This window comes from Epinephelus fuscoguttatus, linkage group LG18, assembly GCF_011397635.1.
Source record: "Epinephelus fuscoguttatus linkage group LG18, E.fuscoguttatus.final_Chr_v1".
Classification (NCBI taxonomy): Eukaryota; Metazoa; Chordata; class Actinopteri; order Perciformes; family Serranidae; genus Epinephelus; species Epinephelus fuscoguttatus.
Genome location: NC_064769.1, coordinates 27,671,173 through 27,692,908, shown reverse-complemented (window position 1 = coordinate 27,692,908; position 21,736 = coordinate 27,671,173). Strand labels below are relative to the sequence as shown.

The 21,736-nt window shown below is 42.5% G+C and overlaps 1 protein-coding gene across 1 annotated transcript in view; it reads left to right on the top strand.

Annotated features, from left to right (window-relative positions):
- LOC125906000 (ephrin-A5b-like) overlaps positions 1 to 21,055 on the top strand; it is a 93,604-nt gene extending 72,549 nt beyond the window's left edge. Inside the window, exons 2-5 of the mRNA XM_049604360.1 lie at positions 7,018 to 7,310; positions 18,730 to 18,795; positions 18,931 to 19,011; positions 20,483 to 21,055. Coding sequence (XP_049460317.1) covers positions 7,018 to 7,310; positions 18,730 to 18,795; positions 18,931 to 19,011; positions 20,483 to 20,607 — 565 coding nt within the window. The 3' untranslated portion in view covers positions 20,608 to 21,055. The remainder of the gene's footprint in view (positions 1 to 7,017; positions 7,311 to 18,729; positions 18,796 to 18,930; positions 19,012 to 20,482) is intronic.
- The last annotated feature ends 681 nt before the right edge of the window (positions 21,056 to 21,736 follow it).

Sequence of the window (21,736 nt, the reverse complement as noted above, 5' to 3'; positions counted from 1 at the left end):
TCATTTATAAAACAGTGCACAGGATCCATACTAAAAATCAAGCCAAAAATGGGTTGCGCCAAAAAATACTCAACAGTTTCTACAATCAGGCTTTCACCTCACCACGTGCGTGGCCAGTTTCACATTTCCAAAATCTTCATTAGTGTGGGTCAAAGTTTCTCCCATTAAGTCTGTTTTTATAGACTCTTCAATGGGAAGAGGCATACGCCTCTTTCAGGCCCAGTTTTGAGACTCTTGTACCTTGGTCCGTCTCTCCGTCTTTCCCAATAATCTAAGGTTCTGGTTTGGTTGAATTAAACCCTTAATTCCCCCAGTTAAATGTGAAAATATGCTGGTTCTATTAAAGTTAAAATTCCTGTTTATTTAAATGGAGTCTGGTGAGTTTGGCGATAGCAATTTTGGGGCCGTTTCTGGTTAAACAAGATGGATCTTACTCTTCAAAAATGTTTCTCTCTGTAGGGATGTTTTTCATGAGTTGCCAGACACTTGGAATAATAATCTGATCCTGTCAGTGACAAAAACAAGGACTTTTAGGGGATTTAATTTGTCATGTAGACACAAAAACATGGGAAATAGGGTCCAAGTTGAAACATGCCAAAGTTACCCTTAAATACTGTATAAAGCAAATTGAAACAAAGTTCTTATACAGATGTTCTAATTAGAATTTTAGTTGTGCAGAGTTAATGTACTTATTGATTACCTGACTATTAGAATATTTAAGGGGAAATTCTAAGGGGGACTTTGAGCTGTGCATCTTTTCATTTCTGTCTTAGTCTTTCCTCTACTTTTACTTTAATATACCCTCTTGTCTACACATACTTCCAAACTCCTCTCCTTTCCTTCTACTTACTCCTCTCTTTTCTACACACTCACTCTCTCCCATTAGCTGTGTTTTTTCCTCTTTGTCCACTCCTCTCCATCCTGGCTCTGCCTGTGTCTTACCTGTGCCAGGCCACAGAGTGACAATAGCACGACAGAAGGGGATAAAGAAAGCAAACAAGCGGGGGGAGCTCACTGAAAAGAGGGATTATCCGTAGATGTGTGCTGTGTTAAGAGCTTCAGTTACTGATTCATTGATAAGCCCCTCCAACTGGCCGCGAGTAATTCAGCCAATCAGGGATCATTAATCCCCAAGACAAATGGATTCAGGATTTAGGTGCTTTTCTTTTGTTAATGGCTCATTATGACACATTTATAACTGACGCTGAACTGCTGAACTGTGCTCTTGCGTTTTTTTTGGTCAGATCGTTTGTTCTGCTTCCTGCTATCAAACCTCCTGAACCCTCGATCAGCCCTCAGCGCGTCCTGCTGCTCAGAACGGCGCCGAAAGGGAAACACAACTGTTGAAATTGCCTCGATCAGCCCTGTGAAGGCTTAATGACTCACTAAATAGCCTATAACAACAAAGCCATTTAGAAAAACAGATGAATAAATCTTGCTGGTAATGAAAATGAAAAAACCCTGATGCTGAAGATTGCGAATACTGCCGACGGTTTATAGCTCAGTAAATGAATGAAGGTTTCTCACGCTTCAGTCCAGCCCTCGGCAGAGGGGGGTAGGGTTGGGTGACGGATGCTCTCAGAGTCTCAGGCAAGAGTTAGTAGAGATCAGCAGGAGAAATGCTCTGGTCAGGCTCCTCAAAACAAGAAAACCAGAGGGCACTGAGAGATGAAATGTCATCCAGTCGACCACATCTTGAGTCAGTCTGTATGTTTATGACTCAATGTCTTATCAATATTTCACTTCTGCCAGTCAAAAACCTCTCCATCTGGAAAACATCTGTATCATCTGTTGGCGCCCGTGCTACCCTCACTGTGCATTTTATCATCTTTTGTAACAAACACCTACAGTCCATATTTTAGATTTAGGCTGGAGCATCTTTGCTGCATATGTTTGGCCATATTTGACCATGTTCAGAACTGTCATCTCTGGTTAAGAGATCATGAATGGATAGCAAAAAACAGTATGCTTCAAAGGCAAGAATCAGAAACGGATTGCCCAAACTATATCTGCAGGCAGACAGGGATGCACTCATTTCTACTCCGAGATGTGTTGCCCTCAGCTAGAGCTGCAACCTCCACCTCCAGGTGTATATTGTTTTTTCTTTTGTTGCATTACACCTCACCTACACCTCCTGGTCCCTGGCTGCCATCAGCGATACCTTATCTTTCAATTATTGAGAGCAGTGCAAGCACTCGAGATCGTTTCCTATATTATTTTGCAGTGTGCCCTGTAGTAAATTGTCTTGAACTTTTTTGCCAGAAAGGTTTGGACCGCCTTTCCAGAATGACTTAAGTTTCAATGCAGCTTTCAACAAACAACTGTGCTTTAGAAGTTTGGTCATGTCACACGCAGTGATTCCCTGCTGTCAGTAGTTATCCTGATGACTTCAGCATATTGTCTAACTATGTTGTTGTCAAACTGGCACATTTTTTACTGACACAACGTCACATGGGGCTATCAAGATGTGATTTGTATGTCGCAGGGAAATTATGGCGGTATTTACTGTAATGCTGTGGGTTTTATTGGCGAAGTGACAAATGCATTACATGCAGAAACTAGTTTTGCAAGAAAACTGAATTTAATTTAATTTTATTTTTTTATTTATTTAATTTTGTGTTATTTATTTATTTTATTTTGTATTTCATTTTGTATTGATTTTTATCTTATTTATTTAATTTGTTTTATTTTATTTTCTCATTTCATTTCTTTTTTATTTTATTTTTTATTTTATTATTTTTCATTTTATTGCTTTATATTGACATACTTCTATTTCATACTCTTTTTCTGACATCTTAAAATTCTCTATTCTTTACATCAGATTGACGGTAACGAATTACAATTTCCCCTCGGGGATCACTTAAGTATTTCTGATTCTATTACTCCTTACTTGTATACTCCTTTTCCACCAACATGGAACAGGTTCTGTTGTGGTTCTTGCACCTAATTTCGAACTGTTCGGAGCATTTCAGCCAAACATAAATTAGTTCAGAACCCAAAAGTTGGTTACAAGCTCAAACAAATAAAGTAAAACGTTTTCTTTGACCTGAAGTGCGAACTGTGATGACATCTGCGGGCATGTCATATTCTGGAAAGAGAGGACGGAGAAGGCAACAATAGAGACCTTAAGTGAGAAATCATCATTAAAAAAAAGAATCATAAATAGTTGCTTAATTTTGGCAAAACAAAAATGGTGGAAACAAGGGCTGGTTCGCTAGATAGCACCAAGGTTCAAAGAGGCCTGAATGGAACCAGTTCAAGAACTTTGGGTGAAATGGGGCAGTAGTAGTATCCAGCCATGTAGATTTATCCATCTATCTTTGGGACTCCAGCCCACTACTGCGGAGGTGAATGGAATTTTGTTTGTGGTGCTCAAAAGATGGTAAAATTATAATTCAGAAGCAGCTATCATGAAAAGCATCCCCACTTCTCTGAATAATCCCCAGAACTCAATGTCAGCCATTTTTATAGAAACTTTTTCTTTGGCAGGAAGTAGTTTCAATATCAAAAACAACAAAGACTGGGAAACTTAATAAATAAATAAATAAATAAATAAATAAACTTACTAAACTAATATATTTCTATTCCGTGCAGAAGGGAAATCAGGAGTGTTCACTTGAGACTAATTCTGAGGTGCGTTTTGATCTGAATACAAGTACTCCGGTCTGAACAGGGTCCTCATCTCTCATCACTCCTCAACAAACTTTTCCCACCTCTCTCTCACAAAGGCTTTAGTTACAAACTCTTCTTAATCCTGCCTAATCTTAACTGTTACTTCTGGGTCAGCTCTGATTGACAGCCACTGACACTCACAAGGTTGAAACTACCATTTAAACCTTAGCAGAGACAAGAGAGGACAAAGCAGGCTACCCCACAGTGCTTCTGGGTGAGGACATGACACTGTGGAGCCGGTTGACCCCTGGTAGTCATAATATCAGCGAGCGGCTCTGAAACTAGAGGCTAAAGGAGGCCATGCTGTGCCTGCCTGGAGCCAAAGCGCTCAGCTGGTGCTGAAGGGGGAAAAAAGAGAAAGCTGGAAGAGAAAACAAGGGCTTTGGTTTCACGTTTGACCAGACTATAATTAGAGAGAGAAAAAGATTAGAATATGGCTGCCCATGCCATGAGACACCCCCGCTATCACGCATACACACACGCATCCGCTCATTTGTGGCCATTGCAAACCCAGTAGGACGGCCACTAATCCTGCAGCACATTTACAATCTGTGTAACGACAACATGATACCCCCAGCAGGCCGGGGCGAGCACACACCTCCCTTTGTGCTACTCACGCCTCCCGAATCCCCAACATGTACGTGTCAGCGGCAACAGCTGCGTCTCAATCCTTCCCTCCCTGTCTCACCTGGCCTCAGATCAGCTGACTGCTACTCCCGTTCCATCACCGAGGAGCAGGAGTAGTTGTAATATCTGATCCGTGGCCAGCAAAACGTCAGGGTAAAACCCCCCGCGGTGCTCAGGCGAGTTCACCCGTATCGGATCATCATCCTGCTGCATGCTACAACACGGTCTCTGGCCTGTCTCCCCTGACGGCCCTCACTGTGTCAATGAACAGAGGTGGAGTATTGAAGACATCCGCAGTATGTCAGTGATACTGAACCGCGGGCCATTAGCAGCTATAGAGACACAACCAGCCGGCCGTCCAAGCCTAATCTGTCTCCGCTAAAAGCCTCAGAAATGCAACCTTATACGGCGCCTATGGGAATATGTGTTTCCAATCACTCTCCTCAGGAATGAATACCTGGCATATCTCGCCACTGCACTTTTTTCCCCCTCTTCTCCTGTCCAGTAGGTTGACTGTAAACACCAGGCACACAATCTTGGGGCTGTTTCAAGGCGAGGCTTGAGAACAGGCCTCATTTTCCCAGACTCGGAGATTCCACAAGGGGCTCCTACATCAAGCTGTCATATTGGGCTAATGAAAATCTCATTCTACGGAGGGATCCTCTTAGAGCTGCTAAAGGCACATGCTAACCAGGGGATTAGCCCTGTAACGCTAGGGGACTTTAATTTCAGCACCAGCATAAGTCATCGCTGCTGAGCACCAACATTGATATATGGCTTAGGACTGACTAGCGTGTGTCGTAAGGGGTTTCTGCCGGGGCGGGAGTGTTGCATGGGGACTCGGTGGAGTCTCACAAGAGGCTCGGGATGATTGAGACTGACATGATGAGATCCTGTAAACAAAACCAGAGCCGTAGCCTGGATGTGTCTTTGTCAGTCCGGCTTCAGTTTCTGGGCACTTAGGGGAACTTTTTCTTCAGCTGTAGCCTCACTAAGATACCTAAAGTATCAGCTCTTGTCATCAGGTGTCGGAGCACTCGTAACTCTTTGGAGAATGCATCATCAAGGCACATGATGGCGAGAGACTCCCCAAACAAATCAATGAGTAACTATCCTCCCACTTAAACAGCTGCTATCGATGAACCCTTGAGCAAAGCACTGCTTCAGGGGATCTGAATGTTAGATGTCCACAAAAGACAAAGCAGGCTGCAGCAGAGAAAACATGCGTGCTCAGCTTATTTTCATTGGGCGAATAAATCATTAAAAGGTCAAGATCAGGGATTGCATGATGTTGTGTGGCGCAATTGTGGGAATTATCATTGCATACATAAACATGTAGAACAATCACCTTACCAAAAATAATAGATTAATCATGTTAGTATTTTTGCTGGCACACAGAAAACTGGCCTCGCTGTGTGTTAAACATAATTAAATCCAGTCATGTAAGCACAAGTGCTAACATGCTTCGGTGGTGTAAATGCAAACATAATTTTATTGATGTGCATTTCAGTGCAACAAAACATATTGTGTGTATCCCTTTAGTCAAACAAATGTGAATGCATTTCTTTCCTCAAAACATGTGTGAAGCCAATTTTCTGATTGTTTTGAAACCTGCATTGTTTTCATACGTCAACCTTGCAAGCAATCTTCTTCTTTCCTGCCTTTTGGTGGTTGAGTTGTGATATGCCAGTTGCTTTTGACAAATCTGGCACTCTGCTTTCTGGGTGTTGTCGGGGCATATTTTAAAGTGCAACCACACATCTGATGACCTCTTGGACATGTCTGCCAGCTCTGAGTGCGCTCGTTGTCAGTATCGGACTGGTGGGGTTTAGTGTTGCGTTTAATGCCTCCCCCAAAAAAACGAGAAAAAAAGAAGCGCCGAAGTTTCAAATTCTTTTTTTCCACAATCGAATCCCGTGCCATCGAATGAAGCTTCGAAGCTTCGAATTTTTTGGGTCAGCCCTAGTTCAGTCGCACAAATGCTGGTGGATATGCCATGATGTAAGTGGACTGCACTTGTACTGCGCTTTCCTAGTCTTCCGACCACTCAAAGCACTTTTACACTACATGTCACATACACCCATTCACACTGGTGGCCGAGGCTACCATACAAGGTGCCACCTGCTACTCAGTAACCATTCACACGCACTCACACACCGATGGAACAGCCATCAGGAGCAATTTGAGGTTCATATCTTGTCCAAGGATACTTTGACCAGTGGACTACATGAGCCAGGGATTGAGCTGCCGATCTTCCGATTAGGGGACGACCTGCTCTAATTCTGAGCCACAGCTGCCCCGCTAAAAAACAACAATGTTTGGTGGCACAAATGTCACTGGAAACACTAGGATGTCTCATTAATGAACAATTAGTTTCGTGGTTTTTAGTATCAAACAGTGGTTTGCAGTTTGGCAGCCGTCTCGCCAATGTGTCACACCATCTACCATCCCCTCCTGATGACAAAGCTAGCTCATATACATGTAATCAGAACTACGTCATTATAGAAACATTGATAAAATACACGACACAAAGAGTTGTGACATATCTCTGATTTGCAGAAACGTACAATGCCAACATTTTCTTCCAGGGAGCAGGCTGTCCATAGCACTACTAGTGGTCAAGAACCTGACAAAAATAAGGGCTTCAGACTTTACTTGCGTGAGACCCTCTGCACAACCCGCTTTATTCACATTTCTTTTTCTCCCTCTCTCCTCCAGGTTTTACCGGGGTGATTACCACATCGACGTCTGCATCAACGACTACCTTGACGTCTACTGTCCACACTACATAGGTCCGGTTTCAGACGAGCGGGCCGAACGCTACGTCCTCTACATGGTTAACTACGACGGCTACAGCTCCTGCGACCACACCGCGAAGGGCTTCAAACGTTGGGAGTGCAACAGGCCTCTGTCGCCGAACGGACCGCTGAAGTTCTCGGAGAAGTTCCAGCTCTTTACTCCATTCTCTTTAGGCTTCGAGTTTCGCCCTGGAAGAGAGTATTACTATATCTGTGAGTATGCACTAACCAGCCTGTATTGAGTTTTGAAAACTGAAAACTTCTATTAGATAATTACTGATTTAAATCAAAAGATTGCCAATGTTACACCTGTCTCTTGTACGGCTGCTTGTGTTTGAAACATATTATCCTTTGACAACTTTGGCTTCTTTTGTCAACGAAAAATGTTTATACTTCTTGATGTAAATTGCCCAAGAAGTTTTGTTCTGGAATCAGTACTGAAACTCAGGTTTCAGCACTACTAAAGAAAGATTTACCAGTGATACCCAGCTTTGACTGGGAGTTATCAGGAGATCAATATCAATTTCTTCTTGGAATCTTGCAAAAAGACAGCAGCAATGTTCAGGTTTTGTTGTGCAAGTCCTTGGAATGAGGGCCAAGCCAAAATACAAGCCAGAGGGAGCAAAACATCTCTACTGTTGAGGCCTCGTCTGAAGTGTCTTTTGTTGCTGACTGGCTGAGCTCAGCTTTCTCCTGCTCGTGAGAAGACTCTGGAAAACAAACAGCTGGGAAGTCATGTTTTCATAAGTGAAGTCAGTGCCCTGCAGGGGCAGAAGAGAGGGACTAAAGAGATACAGTACTCTCCATGGTAGATTTCTGACACTGGCCAGAGGAACTGTAGAGTAAGAAGTGCAGGAGTCAGTGAAAAGAGAGCCAAATATTGACATTATAGCAAAGTACAAAATAAAGATATCAAACCCAAAGGGGACAGGAGAGGGGAAGTATGGGGAAAGTTTTTCCGCCATACATTAGTACAGTGTAACTTTTTAGGCTTGCTTCCAGACCCAAAGCAGGTGTTTGAAAAGCTGAATCTCAGATTGGCCAGATGAGCCAAACTGTATTTCTTTTAATGAACTCAGGGGATGTTTTTTGTGTGGAAATGAAAATGTTAGCTGGTCACTGATTCAACCCCAGAATCCCTCTTAATTCCATCAGGACACATTTTGTGTCTTTGAAAACTTTGGGACCTTTACTAGAAGCTAAAGAGAAGTTCTGTGGGTTTGTAATGCAGCTCAGTTGTGTTCAAGATCACAAGGAATATTTTTATAATTAGGTAGCCAGGTTGATAAAACAAAAGTCATGGGAGAATTTGTTCCTGTGTCTTTCAACACTTTTGTCTGACTGATCCTGGGCGGTGCCACAAGCGATCATCAAGTCCCCATGTGAGTTGAACCAGATCTAAAGCTGCAGTATTTTGTGTTGTGATGTATTACCCTTCACTCCATGTTTCTGTTGGATTTCTGTGTCCATTGGCTAGTCTTCTCGACTCCGTTGCATAAATGTTGACTGTATTGTTTGGGGAAATTGTGGCCTGCTGCCGGCCGCGCCAGAGAATTGTTGATGTTGCTGTAATTCCTTGGATGTCGATGAGAAAAAGATCATAGATTGACTAATTTTGCTTCATTTGTTCAGTTGGCTCTGGCTGCTGTGAAACTGAGTGGAGACGATGTTCTTGTAGACTTTGATGATGATTGATCATCCAGAGAAAGAGAGAGAAAAGCAGAGAGACAGTCCATATGGCTGCGAGCAGTTTCAGGCCATATGGACCATCTCTCGCTGACTCAGATTCATGACTCATCCATCAGATCCTTGTTCACTGAAGACACTTTTTTTTTTTCATCTGAGAACATGTGATCTGAGCATGGGATGAAATAACAAAAGACAAAGACACCTCCGGGAAAATACCAAAGCCGTTATAGTCAGAACATTTCACATAATACCCATATTTGTCCTGACATTAGAGTGTAGTGGGAAAGAAGAGCTGCCTCTGGCATTATGTATCCCAAAAAATCCCCATTTAAAAGTTTTCTTTGAATGGTAAACTCTGTGTTCCCCAAACAGTACTATAGATTTATGTTGTGGTCATCAGTTATATAAATACTTCAACATAATTTTGAGAAATTATGTTTCCCAGTCTGACTATTACAACACCCTTGAGCCTATTTGCTGTGGAAAGGATGTCTGTCAGTATCAGTAGTTTTTTTGTTTGTTTGTTTTTAGCAAATTCAGAACGCTTCATTATTATAGTGATTTAAAGCAGTAATGGAATTTTTTTGCCCTCCAGTCAATCAATCAATCAATCAATCAATCAATCAATCAATCAATCAATCAATCTAAAGCACTTTTCATACAAAAATGTAGCACAAAGTGCTTTACATGGTTAGAAGAAATGCCCCTCCCATCCACCCCCCAGCCACACCCACACCCACAGACACACCCACCCACAAACGCAGTCATGATGTAGACATAAAAACATGTGGCAGAGCGCAGAGCAACCATGTAATCTTCCCATGTAATCAATCTATTATTTGTTTATTTTAGTTATTTGACAGCAATTATTATCTAGTTCCTAAAATGTTGAGGCAGAGGGTACTTGCTGTAGCTCTGGTTGAGGGTGAGAGGCTGTCAGTAAATACTTTGTTGGACACAGGGAAACAGATCTGTGTGGGTACATGAGACCCTAAAAAGAGGGTGGGTCATGGGGAGTACTACCACTTGGCCCAGGAGCTTCATCTCAATGATGGCTGTTTCCAGGCATATTTTAGGATGACTCAGGGGCAGTTTGACAACCTGCTGTCTATTGTCGGGTTTCCAGCAACCGCTACCACCAGTTTCTCCTCCATTGTTTACCAACTTGTTGTTGTGACCACCACAGAAGGCCCGCCTCTCAAATCGTCTGACTGGAAAATGGGAAAATTCAGAGTGCTCTGGCAAAAAATGCGGGCAGTTTCTTCTTTTTTCCTCCCAATATCTTCAGTCTCATTAAAAACAACTACAAAAAGCCGCCACCAGCTTCTAAAATGCTTTCCGTGTGATCAGGGCCTTTGGGGTTAATCTTAGAACCCATCAGCTATTGTCAGATGATGATAAAGCCGTGGAGAGCAGGAGCCAATAATTAGGGCTAATCCTGTGCCAGTGGATAACTAGCCAAGACTTCCTGTTCCATGCACTGGTCACTTTGACTAATCTCTGTAAACAGATAATCTTATCTGCATATTAGGGCCGCAACTAACGATTATTTTCATTGTCGACTAATCATTTTATCGAAAAATGTGTTAAAAGGTTGAAAAATGTCGGTCTGTCTCCCCCAAACCCCAAAATTATGTCATCTAATGTCTTGTTTCGTACTCAGGCCAAAGAGTTTTAGTTCACCGTCATGGGAGAGTGTGTAAAGCTACCAATATTTGACTGTAAGAAGCTGCAATAAGAGTATTTTGGGGTACTTTTATAGTACTTTTCTATGAAAAATGACTCAAACCGATTAGCCGACTACTAAAATAGTCACCGATTATTTTAATAGTTGATTAGTCATCAATAAGTTGACCGATCGTGGCAGCCCTACTGCATATGAGTGCAGATAAACTTGGTTAAAAGCCGATAACCGATGGGTTCTGAGATTGCATTTCAGCAATTTGGCTCCGCCTCTCCAACTAAACTGCTAACCTGTCATTCAAACATGATTGGTCAGTACTACATTGCTATGTTTTTGGCCATCTGATGAATTTAAGTCCGATACTTATTCTTCTTTTTGCTTTGTTTTGGGGAAATATTTCGCTCTTTACCTGTTAAATGCTACTGCTAGCTAGTTGCTAACTTTGATACACTAGGCTACCCGCCCAGCACCAAACAATAGACAACTTTCTTTTGCTGAAAAACGCTGCCCCCTGTGGCTGAAAGCCAGGTTGATGCGAGTGAACCAAAGCAGTGAAGTTGTGGGCTGAGAAAAAGAAAGCTATTAGCTAAGAGGCTAAAATGCTCTATAGATCTGAGGGTAACTGCACAGTGGGCTAGGTGATAATTCTTTGAAGGGTCCTCATTATGAGCGACCCCTTTCACATTACACATTGTAATTTCATCCATTTTTAATATAAAAATATTGATGAGTGCAGCTTTAAGTCGCTGAATGTTGTATATCTACACAGTGTAATCCTTATAGCTTTAGCTCACTGTTAGGGGGGAATGAACTTTTTTTTATGTCTACAGGCTTGTGCCTTTTACTTTTATCAAAGAACAATTTATTTTTTAATGCAGTTGCTTATCTTTTGTACTTAAGTTCCTTGTCTATGCAAGCCTAACATTGTCTCTGAAAAAACATTTTTTTCTATTGATGAATGCAGCTTTACGTTGCTGAATGTTTTATCTGCACTGAGTAATCCTTAGCTTTAGCTCGCTTTTAGCGACGCACCAACAGAATTTTAGGCTTGAAACAAAAGTTTTATATCCACAGGCTTGACTTTGAATTTTATCAGAAAACAAGACATTTTAAAATGCAGTAGCTTATATTTTTCTGTCAGTTTCAGGTCCATGCAAGCTTAACATTGTCTCTGCAAAAAAAGTATTCTTTGTCTTGATTTTAATTGAATGCTTACAGTGTGTCATCAGTTATTCACTCAAAGACTCTCTAAATGAGTCTGTCTTGGAGCCTTGAAGCTTATATTGGCATCAATTAGAAAGTAAGTTTTGCTGTTACACATGGAAAACATATTTTTCCAGATGCAGATGCTTGTTTTTTCAGCATCATCCACATCTAGAAATGCTGTTTGCTCAACAGTGAACTATGTTTCATCAGCTGCTGTATCAGTGTCAAATCACATGTTGTCTGTGTCTAACAAAGCCCAACAATAGCTAATAGTCAATACCAGTGTTGTACATATAATATGGTTTTGGAATCTGTTAAGTGACATTGATGGGAGGTTCATGTTTGCTTGTCTCGGTGAAGACAGACACTCCTTTGTCCTCCGTTGTGATCATCAACGGCCCCAGGCAGGGGGGAGAAGGGGGGAGGGGCGACGTCAAATAGATGACACCTGCAGTTGGCTAAGGGCCTGCCCGTCTGGCAGACAGACAAACACCCGGAGGAAAGCGGCCCTGGTGTGGGATCAGTATTACGGCTGGTCCTAAAAGGTCAAAGGTCACCGAGATGACGACGAGGCCTGCACCGCAAGCTTTCCGTGGTCTCAGAGGGCGGCATGTTTTTCTAATAGAGCCTCGGTGGAGCGGGGAAAGCCTGATCCTAATCTCAGGGGATAGAAATCCAATTTTCAGAGGAGACAGTTGAGAGTCTGGCTCTCCCTGTGTGAGAGAGATGACTGTCTCCCTGTAAAGCCCTCGCGCTTCAAACGCCCGGGTCCCGCTCTGTACAGCCAGTGCAGATCTACATCGATAATGACATGAACCCCGCCAGCACAGTGCCCCGACAGTTTCCCTTCGGCTTCAAGCGGCTGAAACAAAGACAAAGGGCTTTGTTTCCCAAGATAAACACGAAAAACATCTGATCCCAAAGTATTTAAATCAGGATCCATCTAATTCACCTCACAGTCACACCAAAGCTGGGCATCATCCGGCACCCCAGCCTGTTTAGCGATCTGCGATACGTGTTGCCAGTCCCGTTCGTGCGATGGCAGCGATCATGAGCCCCGCAGCGCATGACTGAACGTGCAACATGTGTCTGAATGTGTGACCGAGAGGTTTACCGTTGTCATGGTGAGGCGGCGGCCGGATGACCTGACTAACGCTGGGTCTAGAGTTGCAGGCAGAGCTGGAGTTACAGTCATGGTGAAGCACGGCTGCGTTGCTCGAGGATAGAAAACCCAGACTCTGACCTCGGTGGCAGACATGAGAGAAAGGAAGAGAGACAGTCGGGTAATTGTGTGTGTGTGTGTGTGTGTGTGTGTGTGTGTGTGTGTGTGTGTTGGAATCTGCGAAGGGATGGTGGTGTGGGGAGAGAAAGAGGGTGAGAAAGAGAGATGAGAGAAAGACAGTGTGACACAATGTCAGAGAATCAGGGAAATATAAGAACACAGACATGAGAAAGAAAAGACTGCACAGCGTTCACAGCTGCAACAAGAACATTTTATTAACAGACAAGAGCTTCTTTCTCTATAGTAGACATCACCTGACAAATACTGCAGCCATGTACATGAACAAATAATTACCTATAAGTACTAAAAACACACGAAGAACATGTGCTACTGTCAGTCTCTACATTAAAAACCACATCAGAACAATAACAAGCTGTCCATAAGAGATAATGCTGCACGACGAGGTCTCCTCATGGCACCCCTGGGTGCATTATCCCACTCATACCACGGTCACTTGCGAAAGTAAAGCAAGAGCAGCTGTGCTTTATTGAAATCAGTGGCTTTATAGTTTTAATTTGGCCCCTCTTACCATTAAAAAAACTGCAGCTACTGTTCCTGCTGATGCCATTAACTCTTTTCACAGCACACACTCAGCTGCTTCTTTTTGTGGATGTCCACTGCTGATTGGCCGGCAGATTCTCCCAGTACACCTAATGAAAGGTCTGCACTTTATAAACGCCACAATTCTGCGTCCGTCAATTATAACTCGATTGCGCATGGCAGGGTTTTACACACAGCTCTGATCTTTAAACAATATCCCAGAGATAACACCGTCTCTACGCGGCTTTGGTTTTCTCTGATTGTATCGGGGCGTCGGGAGCAATAAGTTATTCATAGAAATAATGAGAACAGCTTGTTTGTCACAACAGTTGATGGATTTGAATATGTCGCCATACAACATATGTAGTCGGTCTGTTTCAGCTGCAAGTTAATAGCAGTGTAGCGGGAGACATATGTATGGTTTCTATGGTTACCTGCAGTTTAATATATCTTGTACAGTGATTTAGTGACTGTGGTGGAAATTTTCCGTGACTCTTGGCTACATACAAATGATGAACTTGCTGTTTCATCTCTTTTTTTTGGTCCATTGGTTGAACAAAATAAGCAGTTTGAAGACATGACATTTTTTGCTGCTTTCTGGTAACATTTTGCTCCAAGGACCTCCATCTGAAAAGATTTTGATTGTTAAATGTGATTAAGGATGTTTTCATATGAGCTGTGATTATGATTGTGCCCCCTCTCCCCTCCTCTGACACTCAGCTTTCACATTAGTGATGTTGGTCTGTACCCGAGTACTTGCATCATCATCTACGCGACGTTTTTGTCATGCTACAGTTTAGAAAAGGCCACAGATGGACACTGCTGCCCTGTGAATGGCGGAGCAGCACTTTGAAGCTCTGCTCCTGGCAGGAGGAGGAGCTGCTGCAGTCGGGCTCGGAGCTCTCCACCTCCCTGCAGGTTGGAAGTGAGGCTCGATCTGGGTCTCACCGTGAGTGCCGTCTGAGATAAAGGCATCAGTATTGAAATGAGACTGGTGTGTAACTGGTTAAAAACTCATTGTGGACATGTTACATAGCAGCCCGCCTCCGTGCTTTGGTACAGTTGGTGTTCACACCTGATGCAAACCGTACCAGAGTGCACATGAACTGGGCCCTGGTACAAAACAGTGTTCACACAAATCAAATGAAGTGGACTTTAGGGATCCGGGCTTGGGATCCTGATTTGAAAGCCCCGTTACCAGAATTCTATAGGGGCTGTACATATGCCGCAGTGTTAACTCCTGGAAAACACGAGCGCTGGATGCTACTTTTGTGCCTTTTTTGTGCCAAGAGCCCCGCAGCAGGTTGCATCTGAGGTTGCGTAGCAACCTCAACAAGCACGGTACCATATCCCGTTTACCTGAAATCCTGAATGCAGAGCTGATCTCCTTCCAGATACTGTTTATAAGTGTGTGTGCATATCGTCCTAGGGAAGATATCTGTTGGCTGCAATTGGTTGTTCCTCGTCACATGACATGTGGTACGCACTGCTGCCTTCCAACAGTTGAACTCGGTTTATCTCTAAGGGCAGCCGTCGCGGCCTGAAAAATGGGTGCTTGAGAACACGTGTGCACCGTTCTGGCGTTTGAGCACGTCTGCCACATGTCTACAATGATAACAATTAACTTGAAGGTGCAAAAAACACGGCATGTGTATGGCACCATTGCTGTCAACTACAGTTTGAGAGCACTCGGAGAGCAAAGACCTCCGCCAAGCAGCTCAGATTTCCATTTCCATTTTATTATTTTATCCACTTTGCTTCAACTGATCACCACCAAAATTTTATCATCTGTTCCTTGTCCCATTATCAACCCTTCCTGAAAATTTCATCAAAATCCGTTAAGAACTTTTCAAGTTATTTTGCAGACAAACAGACCAACGCCGGCGAAAACATAACCTTGACGGAGGTAATAACCGCAGAGGAAGTGAAACCTCTGATCAGAATTGTCAACCTTGTGACTCTTACTCACATTGGGCTCACCTCTGTAGTGAATTGAATAGTGACAAACAAGTTCCTATTTTTGTAGGAATGCCCCAGAACTCCCTGAAGGACCCTTTAAAGTCTCCGGCCCATTGGTTGAGAACAGGTGGACTGAACAATTAATGATTCTATTGAGAAAGAATCAAAAGATTTTCATTAGACTAATAAAATCTCCCAGATCAGAGCTTGGGACAATGGGCTCTTTTGTCCTATGATGTGTCTTTATATATACGTTCGTGCGGGACTGCAGAAGTTCACTTTATAGCAGTCAAAGAAAGTTAAAGAGACATAACGACAGCCAAGGAAACACAAGGAGCATGAGAGGCATAAAGAAAGACAAAGACAGGGTTTCGGCCAGTTGAGTTCAGAGAGAAACTGAGACAGTGAGTTCTCCCGTCTGTTCCAGCCACCGTCGGGGTGTGAGGTAAGTTACTCGATACCCGCTGACACAGACAGAAGCAGCATGATTGACACCGGTTCTCTCTCGTTTATTTCCTCCCTCTGCTGCTTCACTTCCAATATTCCTCTCATGGTGAAGTTTTAAAGATGATTTTTATCTCCTCTCACAGCCGCGCGGCATCTGATAAAGTGGCTTTTGAAATAAGAGCCAGAGTCATCGGCGGCAGTGGAAACACTGACATGGTTTTCTTTTATCAGGAATTCACCGCACGGCTAGAATCCATCACACGGAGCGTCTGGGCGGAAGGATAGAGGAGTGTCTGTGGACAAACTGTGGACATGTCTGTGCACAGATGCAACCACAACTACATACATGCGTGCATACGTATCCAACACACGGTCGCGGACATCCAAACACACTCCAGGTTGTGCGTGTGTTTGTGTGCAGTCAGATTAATCACAGATTGAAAGACTCGGCAGGCAGCAGGAAATGACAGGGGTCGGTATATGGAGGCCCATGAGGAAACGTTAGAAAAAGAAAAGAGGATATCTATAGTGGGATGAACATAAGGTCAGACAGAACATAAAAATGTTCTTGACAAAAGTGCAGACAGACGTTCAAGTCATTCGTCACAGCTGGAGACACCCTCAGCGCTCTATTAGCGACTTGGTCCCCTGCACTACTTGAAAACTAATTAGTTTTGTTAGCTTCGCAAAACAATCACAGCAATCCCACGAAAAAGTTTTTAATCTTTGCCTTTCACAATCAGGAAACAGAGGAAATGAGATTTTGTAGGTGAGCATAACAGCGTGCCACTCATCTGCAGAAATGACTGCCCCTGGCCAAATTAGACTTGGAAATATGAGGGTGACATTGAGTTGTTTCATATCATAAAATATGGAGCAGAAGCGCTTTCACATGAGGATGAGAGGGGAGCTCAGAAGGTGAGATAAAGCTCTTCAGACAGTATTTAAAGGAGATAAATGTGGAATACCTCTGATGGAGAAACAATCGACCTTGTCAGATTGTTCATTTTTACTGTTTAGCTGATGTTTATGAATGAAGGTAGATTTTACAGAGTGAGGAGGTCTTGGGTGAAGACATGAAATGAATGTGAATGGAGAATATTGAGCTTGTGGCTCGGATCACAAAACTGGCAGACCGCAAAATATTTTTGCTTTTCGGGATGTTATCAGGTGATCATATTGAGTCAAAGTCTTGCCTCGACTTGGTGGAGGGACAGTTTATGATTGGTCAAGGTCCAACATGCAGCGTGCCGTCTTACAAGACTGACATTATAAATTTATGGTTGTTAAATGGAAAGGAAACTTTTGAAGTCAAATTAGGTCCAAACAGTCCAGTCGCCAGAAGAAAATGTTGGAATTTTATGTTTCAGCAAACCACAGAAACGTTGAATATATACGTTCATACAATGACACAGAGTATGAGCTCACTTTGTCAATGGGGAGGTGGAAGGGACAGTGGATGGCATGAAACTGATGCGAAATGCCCACCAAGCTGTTTGAGACCGGTTTTTCCACTGGGGATAGTGCCACAAAGAGTGGCTTTATTTTACAGAGACATCACTGCATTTCCAGGAGGTATTGTGCTGCCAAAACTGGATATTTTAAGCCAAAACATGATCTTTTCCTAATTATAACCAAGTGGTTTTTGTGCCCAAATCTAACCATATGATCCACAGCATTGTTGAAACATAAATTTCATCTTAAGCAGGATTTATACTTGTGTGTCAGCTCTATGCAAAGCCTATGCTGTAGCTTATGCATGTGGCCGACACCCTTGTGAGCATTTATACTTGTGCGGTGGTGTGTCTGTGTCACTCTGCAGTTACACCTCCAAAACACTAACTAGGGGCCGGGTTTCTGTGAAGTGCTGTAAAGTTTAATTGATTCAAAACACACATTGAACGTGGCTTAACAGAGAGACGAAGCATTTGTCTTTTGCTGGACACATTTTGCCCACAAATACAACATGCTAATATTTTTAGCGCAAGCCTATGGCATTTTACATTATATAAATTAGCCTAGCAAAAGCTTTTTCCACTGAGGGAAATGGTTTCAGCTTACAAAAATAGACAGGAGGTCTGCTTCACTGCAAGGTGTAGTTACATTTCTGGGGAGGTGCATGTCAAGCTACAGCATAGGGTACGGCGTAGGCTCTACACAGATGCAGAGCCTACGCCACAGGTACAGCATTGATTCGATTATTTAGTTAAGGTATTAACATAGACAATCTGATTGCATGCTAAACTGGATGGAAAAATATCCAGAAATATTTTGATATGTCATAGTATACATATTGGTAGGGCTGGGTGTCATTTTTATACGATATCTTGGCAAGAGTATCTTGAAAAGTTTTTGGTCTCAATACAAAAACACCGTTTGATACTTTCTTTTTTTTTTTCTTACTTTATTTATATTCATCAACAAAAGTAGCCAAAGTTCTCAAATGCTAATGAGCCGTACAAGAACTAATGGTGATGTGGGGATACTGATACTTTGGAGTGTCAGATTTGTGTCCTGAGGTTTATACATTTAAATCGATGTCCTTTACAGGCTATTGTATGTTTATAAAGTAAAATATGGATAAGTAAAATCTTGTCAAATTAAAATGTAATTTCTTTTGCTTTAACAAACCGTTTGGTTGTTTCCAGAGATTGACTCACCATGACTCACCATGATCTCATTACTGAGCAAAATATGACCGCTGTTATTTTAAACCATAATCATGCAGCCTTAGATTATATATAAAAAAAGGTATTTTGAAATTGGAAAGTGCAGGAAACACATAAAAAGTGTCTTGTTCTTAACTCTGTACGATGTCTCCACAGCCTCCATCACTGACGACAAGGGAAGAAGGAGCTGCCTTCGACTCAAAGTCTTCGTCAGGCCTCAAAGTGAGTCTCAGATTGTTGAGTCTACTCTGCCCAGTTCTCCATTCTGTTGTGCACCAGCTTGTGGTCAGGCTGTGGACGAGTGACGTTCGACTTCTCTAATCTTCACATATCTTTTCTCCTCTTTGTTTTGCAAAGACAATTGTGTGAAAAACTCTGGGACCGTGCAGGAAGGGGTCGATTTTGAGGACAACAGTCACAACTCTCTAGAACCCAGAGGTTGGTGGGAATATACAGCACATGATGTTTGTGTTATGTCTGCTGATAAAATTCTTCTCTTTTCATTTCCTTTTGAGTGTTTTTATTTTATACGCCATGATTTATAAATTGATATGACACTTAGTATAGAGCACGTACTGTAAACTATCATGTAATCATGAAGTCTGAAATGTTTAACAGTCATTTTTATATGCAGACACAATAACTCAGTTAAAGGAGCGCCTCAAATGACCGTTTGTATATCAATTATTCACCAAGTGTTTAGTTGAATTGTAAGGAAAACTTTTTTGCATGCCTCCACAGTTACATAGGACCCAAAAATGGAGAAAATGATGAATAAATTAAAGTCATAGGGGTCCACGTTCAGCAACAGCAAAACTATATCAGAACGTCTGTTAACAAACTCTCACACAACTCGTGCAGTGCAATCCAAGTCTCATTTATTCAGTCGTATGTTCAGTTCTTCCCAAACAGACAGCCCTTTCTGACGAGGAAGGGAACATAATGTTCTTGTCAAAACCAGACTCCATTGACAAAAACGTTGAACACAGGAGCTGCTGGTGTGCACCTTCACTACCTTGATTGTTAGTCACACAATAACACAAACAAAGTCCAAACCAGAGGCGTTCGAGAAAAAGGGCCACACAAACAAATATTAATCATGATCCCGATGCTGGCTTGCCACAATTAAATTAACATAATTAACTGTGATATGACCTCGCTGAGTCTTTGTCTTTGTCCAGCATTAACGCAGACATCCATACCAGCCAAGACAGACCAAAATAATCAATGAAATCACATTCCATTTGGTCAAAGATATGTGTCCAATAAACAGTTTATTTGGTTCCATTTTTTTGCTTTTAGGAGATGCACTGTTAATAAGGACCACTCTTATTTTGATGCAGATTTGATGATGAAGACTTATACATTAACAGGAATGTAGCACAGCGTGAAAGTGAAATCAGTCTCTGATTATTTAGGCTTAATGTAAAAGTGCTATGAAAAAGATTTTTGCCCCCAAAAATGGGCCTGGGCTGCACAGTGGTGTCGTGGTTAGCACTGTCGCCTCACAGTAAGATGGTTCCTGGTTCGAACCGTGGGTGGAAGAGCCCTTCTGTGCAGAGTTTGCATGTTCTCCCTGTGTCAGCGTGGGTTTTCTCCAGGTACTCCGGCTTCCTCCCACAGTCCAAAACATGCAGGTTAATTGGTGACTCTAAATTGTCCGTAGGTGTGAATGTGAGCGTGAATGGTTGTCTTTCTTTATGTGTCAGCCCTGTCCAGGGTGTACCCCGCCTCTCGCCCAGTGACAGCTGGGATAGGCTTTAAATTCAATGTAGTCTGCAGATTTATGTTGGACTTTTATTCAAAAGTGTCTTCTTCATTGTGAGAACATGACCTCCATTTGTTGCTGTTTCCCGTGTCTCTGCTAAGCTAATGTAACCATCAATCATTTTCATCTCTTTCCCTTCAGACGGCATCGGTCACGAGTCGCCAGAGCCGGCTCGAAGGGATGTTAACTCCGCCGGTCGACGCCAGACTTCAGTCACCCTGCTCAGCTCCGCCCTCATACTCCTGGCTGCCATCTTGTCTTTATAGCGCCCAGTCTGAGGATTCCCCCTAGGAATGGACTGCCCTGATTGGACCACAGGCCGCCCTACCCTGCAACCCCTCCCCTCAAGGAGCACTTTTTAAAAAAGAAAAAGAAAATACTGACAATCTCTCTCGGTGAAAAGAGAGAGGACAGGACTTCGACACTGAAGCCTTTGTTGTTTTTTGAATTGCCAACCTGAGTGATTCTTGACTTTCTGGTGGGTGCCGATTGTCGCGGCACCCCGAGATGAAAGAGTCTCTTACCTGTTTGCCTCGCTACCGTTCACAGTATGCAGATATTAAACATTTATTTGTGTTAAAGACATGCACACATACATGCTTTCAAACATATACACACACAGAACACAAACTACACAATCAGTACGCTCGTCGGCTTGAATGGCAAAGAAGCACAGCAGGATCTCTCAAAAGTTTACAGACTTTTAACATTTTTTTTGTGTTCAGGAAAACCATCACATAACCCCCGACATGTAACATGATTTAATCTCACGTCAAAGTGGAAGAGGTTTCCGAGAAGATCTGGGAGCGACGCATCGCTTATAGGCCGACGGAGAGGAAAACGAGAAGGATGTTGTTGCTAGGAGACGGTTGCCGATGGCGTGGGGGTACGGGGCGGGCCTTTGATGACTTAACCTTCCTCTCAGGTTAAAAAGGAGTCGGATGCATCGTCTCAGACTGTGGAGGAGAGTTTTAAAAAAAGAAACGTTAAAGAAGCACTCATCTTTTAGTGTTTGGATAGGGACGGTTTAATAATTAATGTTTGTTTTTTAATAAGTCACCTAATTCAATTGTAGCAGCCAACACGGGTGTACAGTAAAATATTTGAACGGAGCGTAGAAGTGGATTTTGGTATTTTGCCAGGCAAAATGTATTTTCCTATTTATTGTGAAGTCCTCGTGCTTTTTTCTGTTCCGGTTTAGTCTGTAAGTACAGTAGAAAGGCAATAAAACAAACACTTACCCATTAAGTTAGTTCATACTACACAGTTTTTTTTTATACAATCATACAAAAACACCAAGTACAGTTTATGTATTTGTTTGGATTGATTGCTGATGGTCTTTTAATTGTTTTTAACAAAGTCCGGGAAGAAAAAAAAAAAGTCTGATGTGCTATC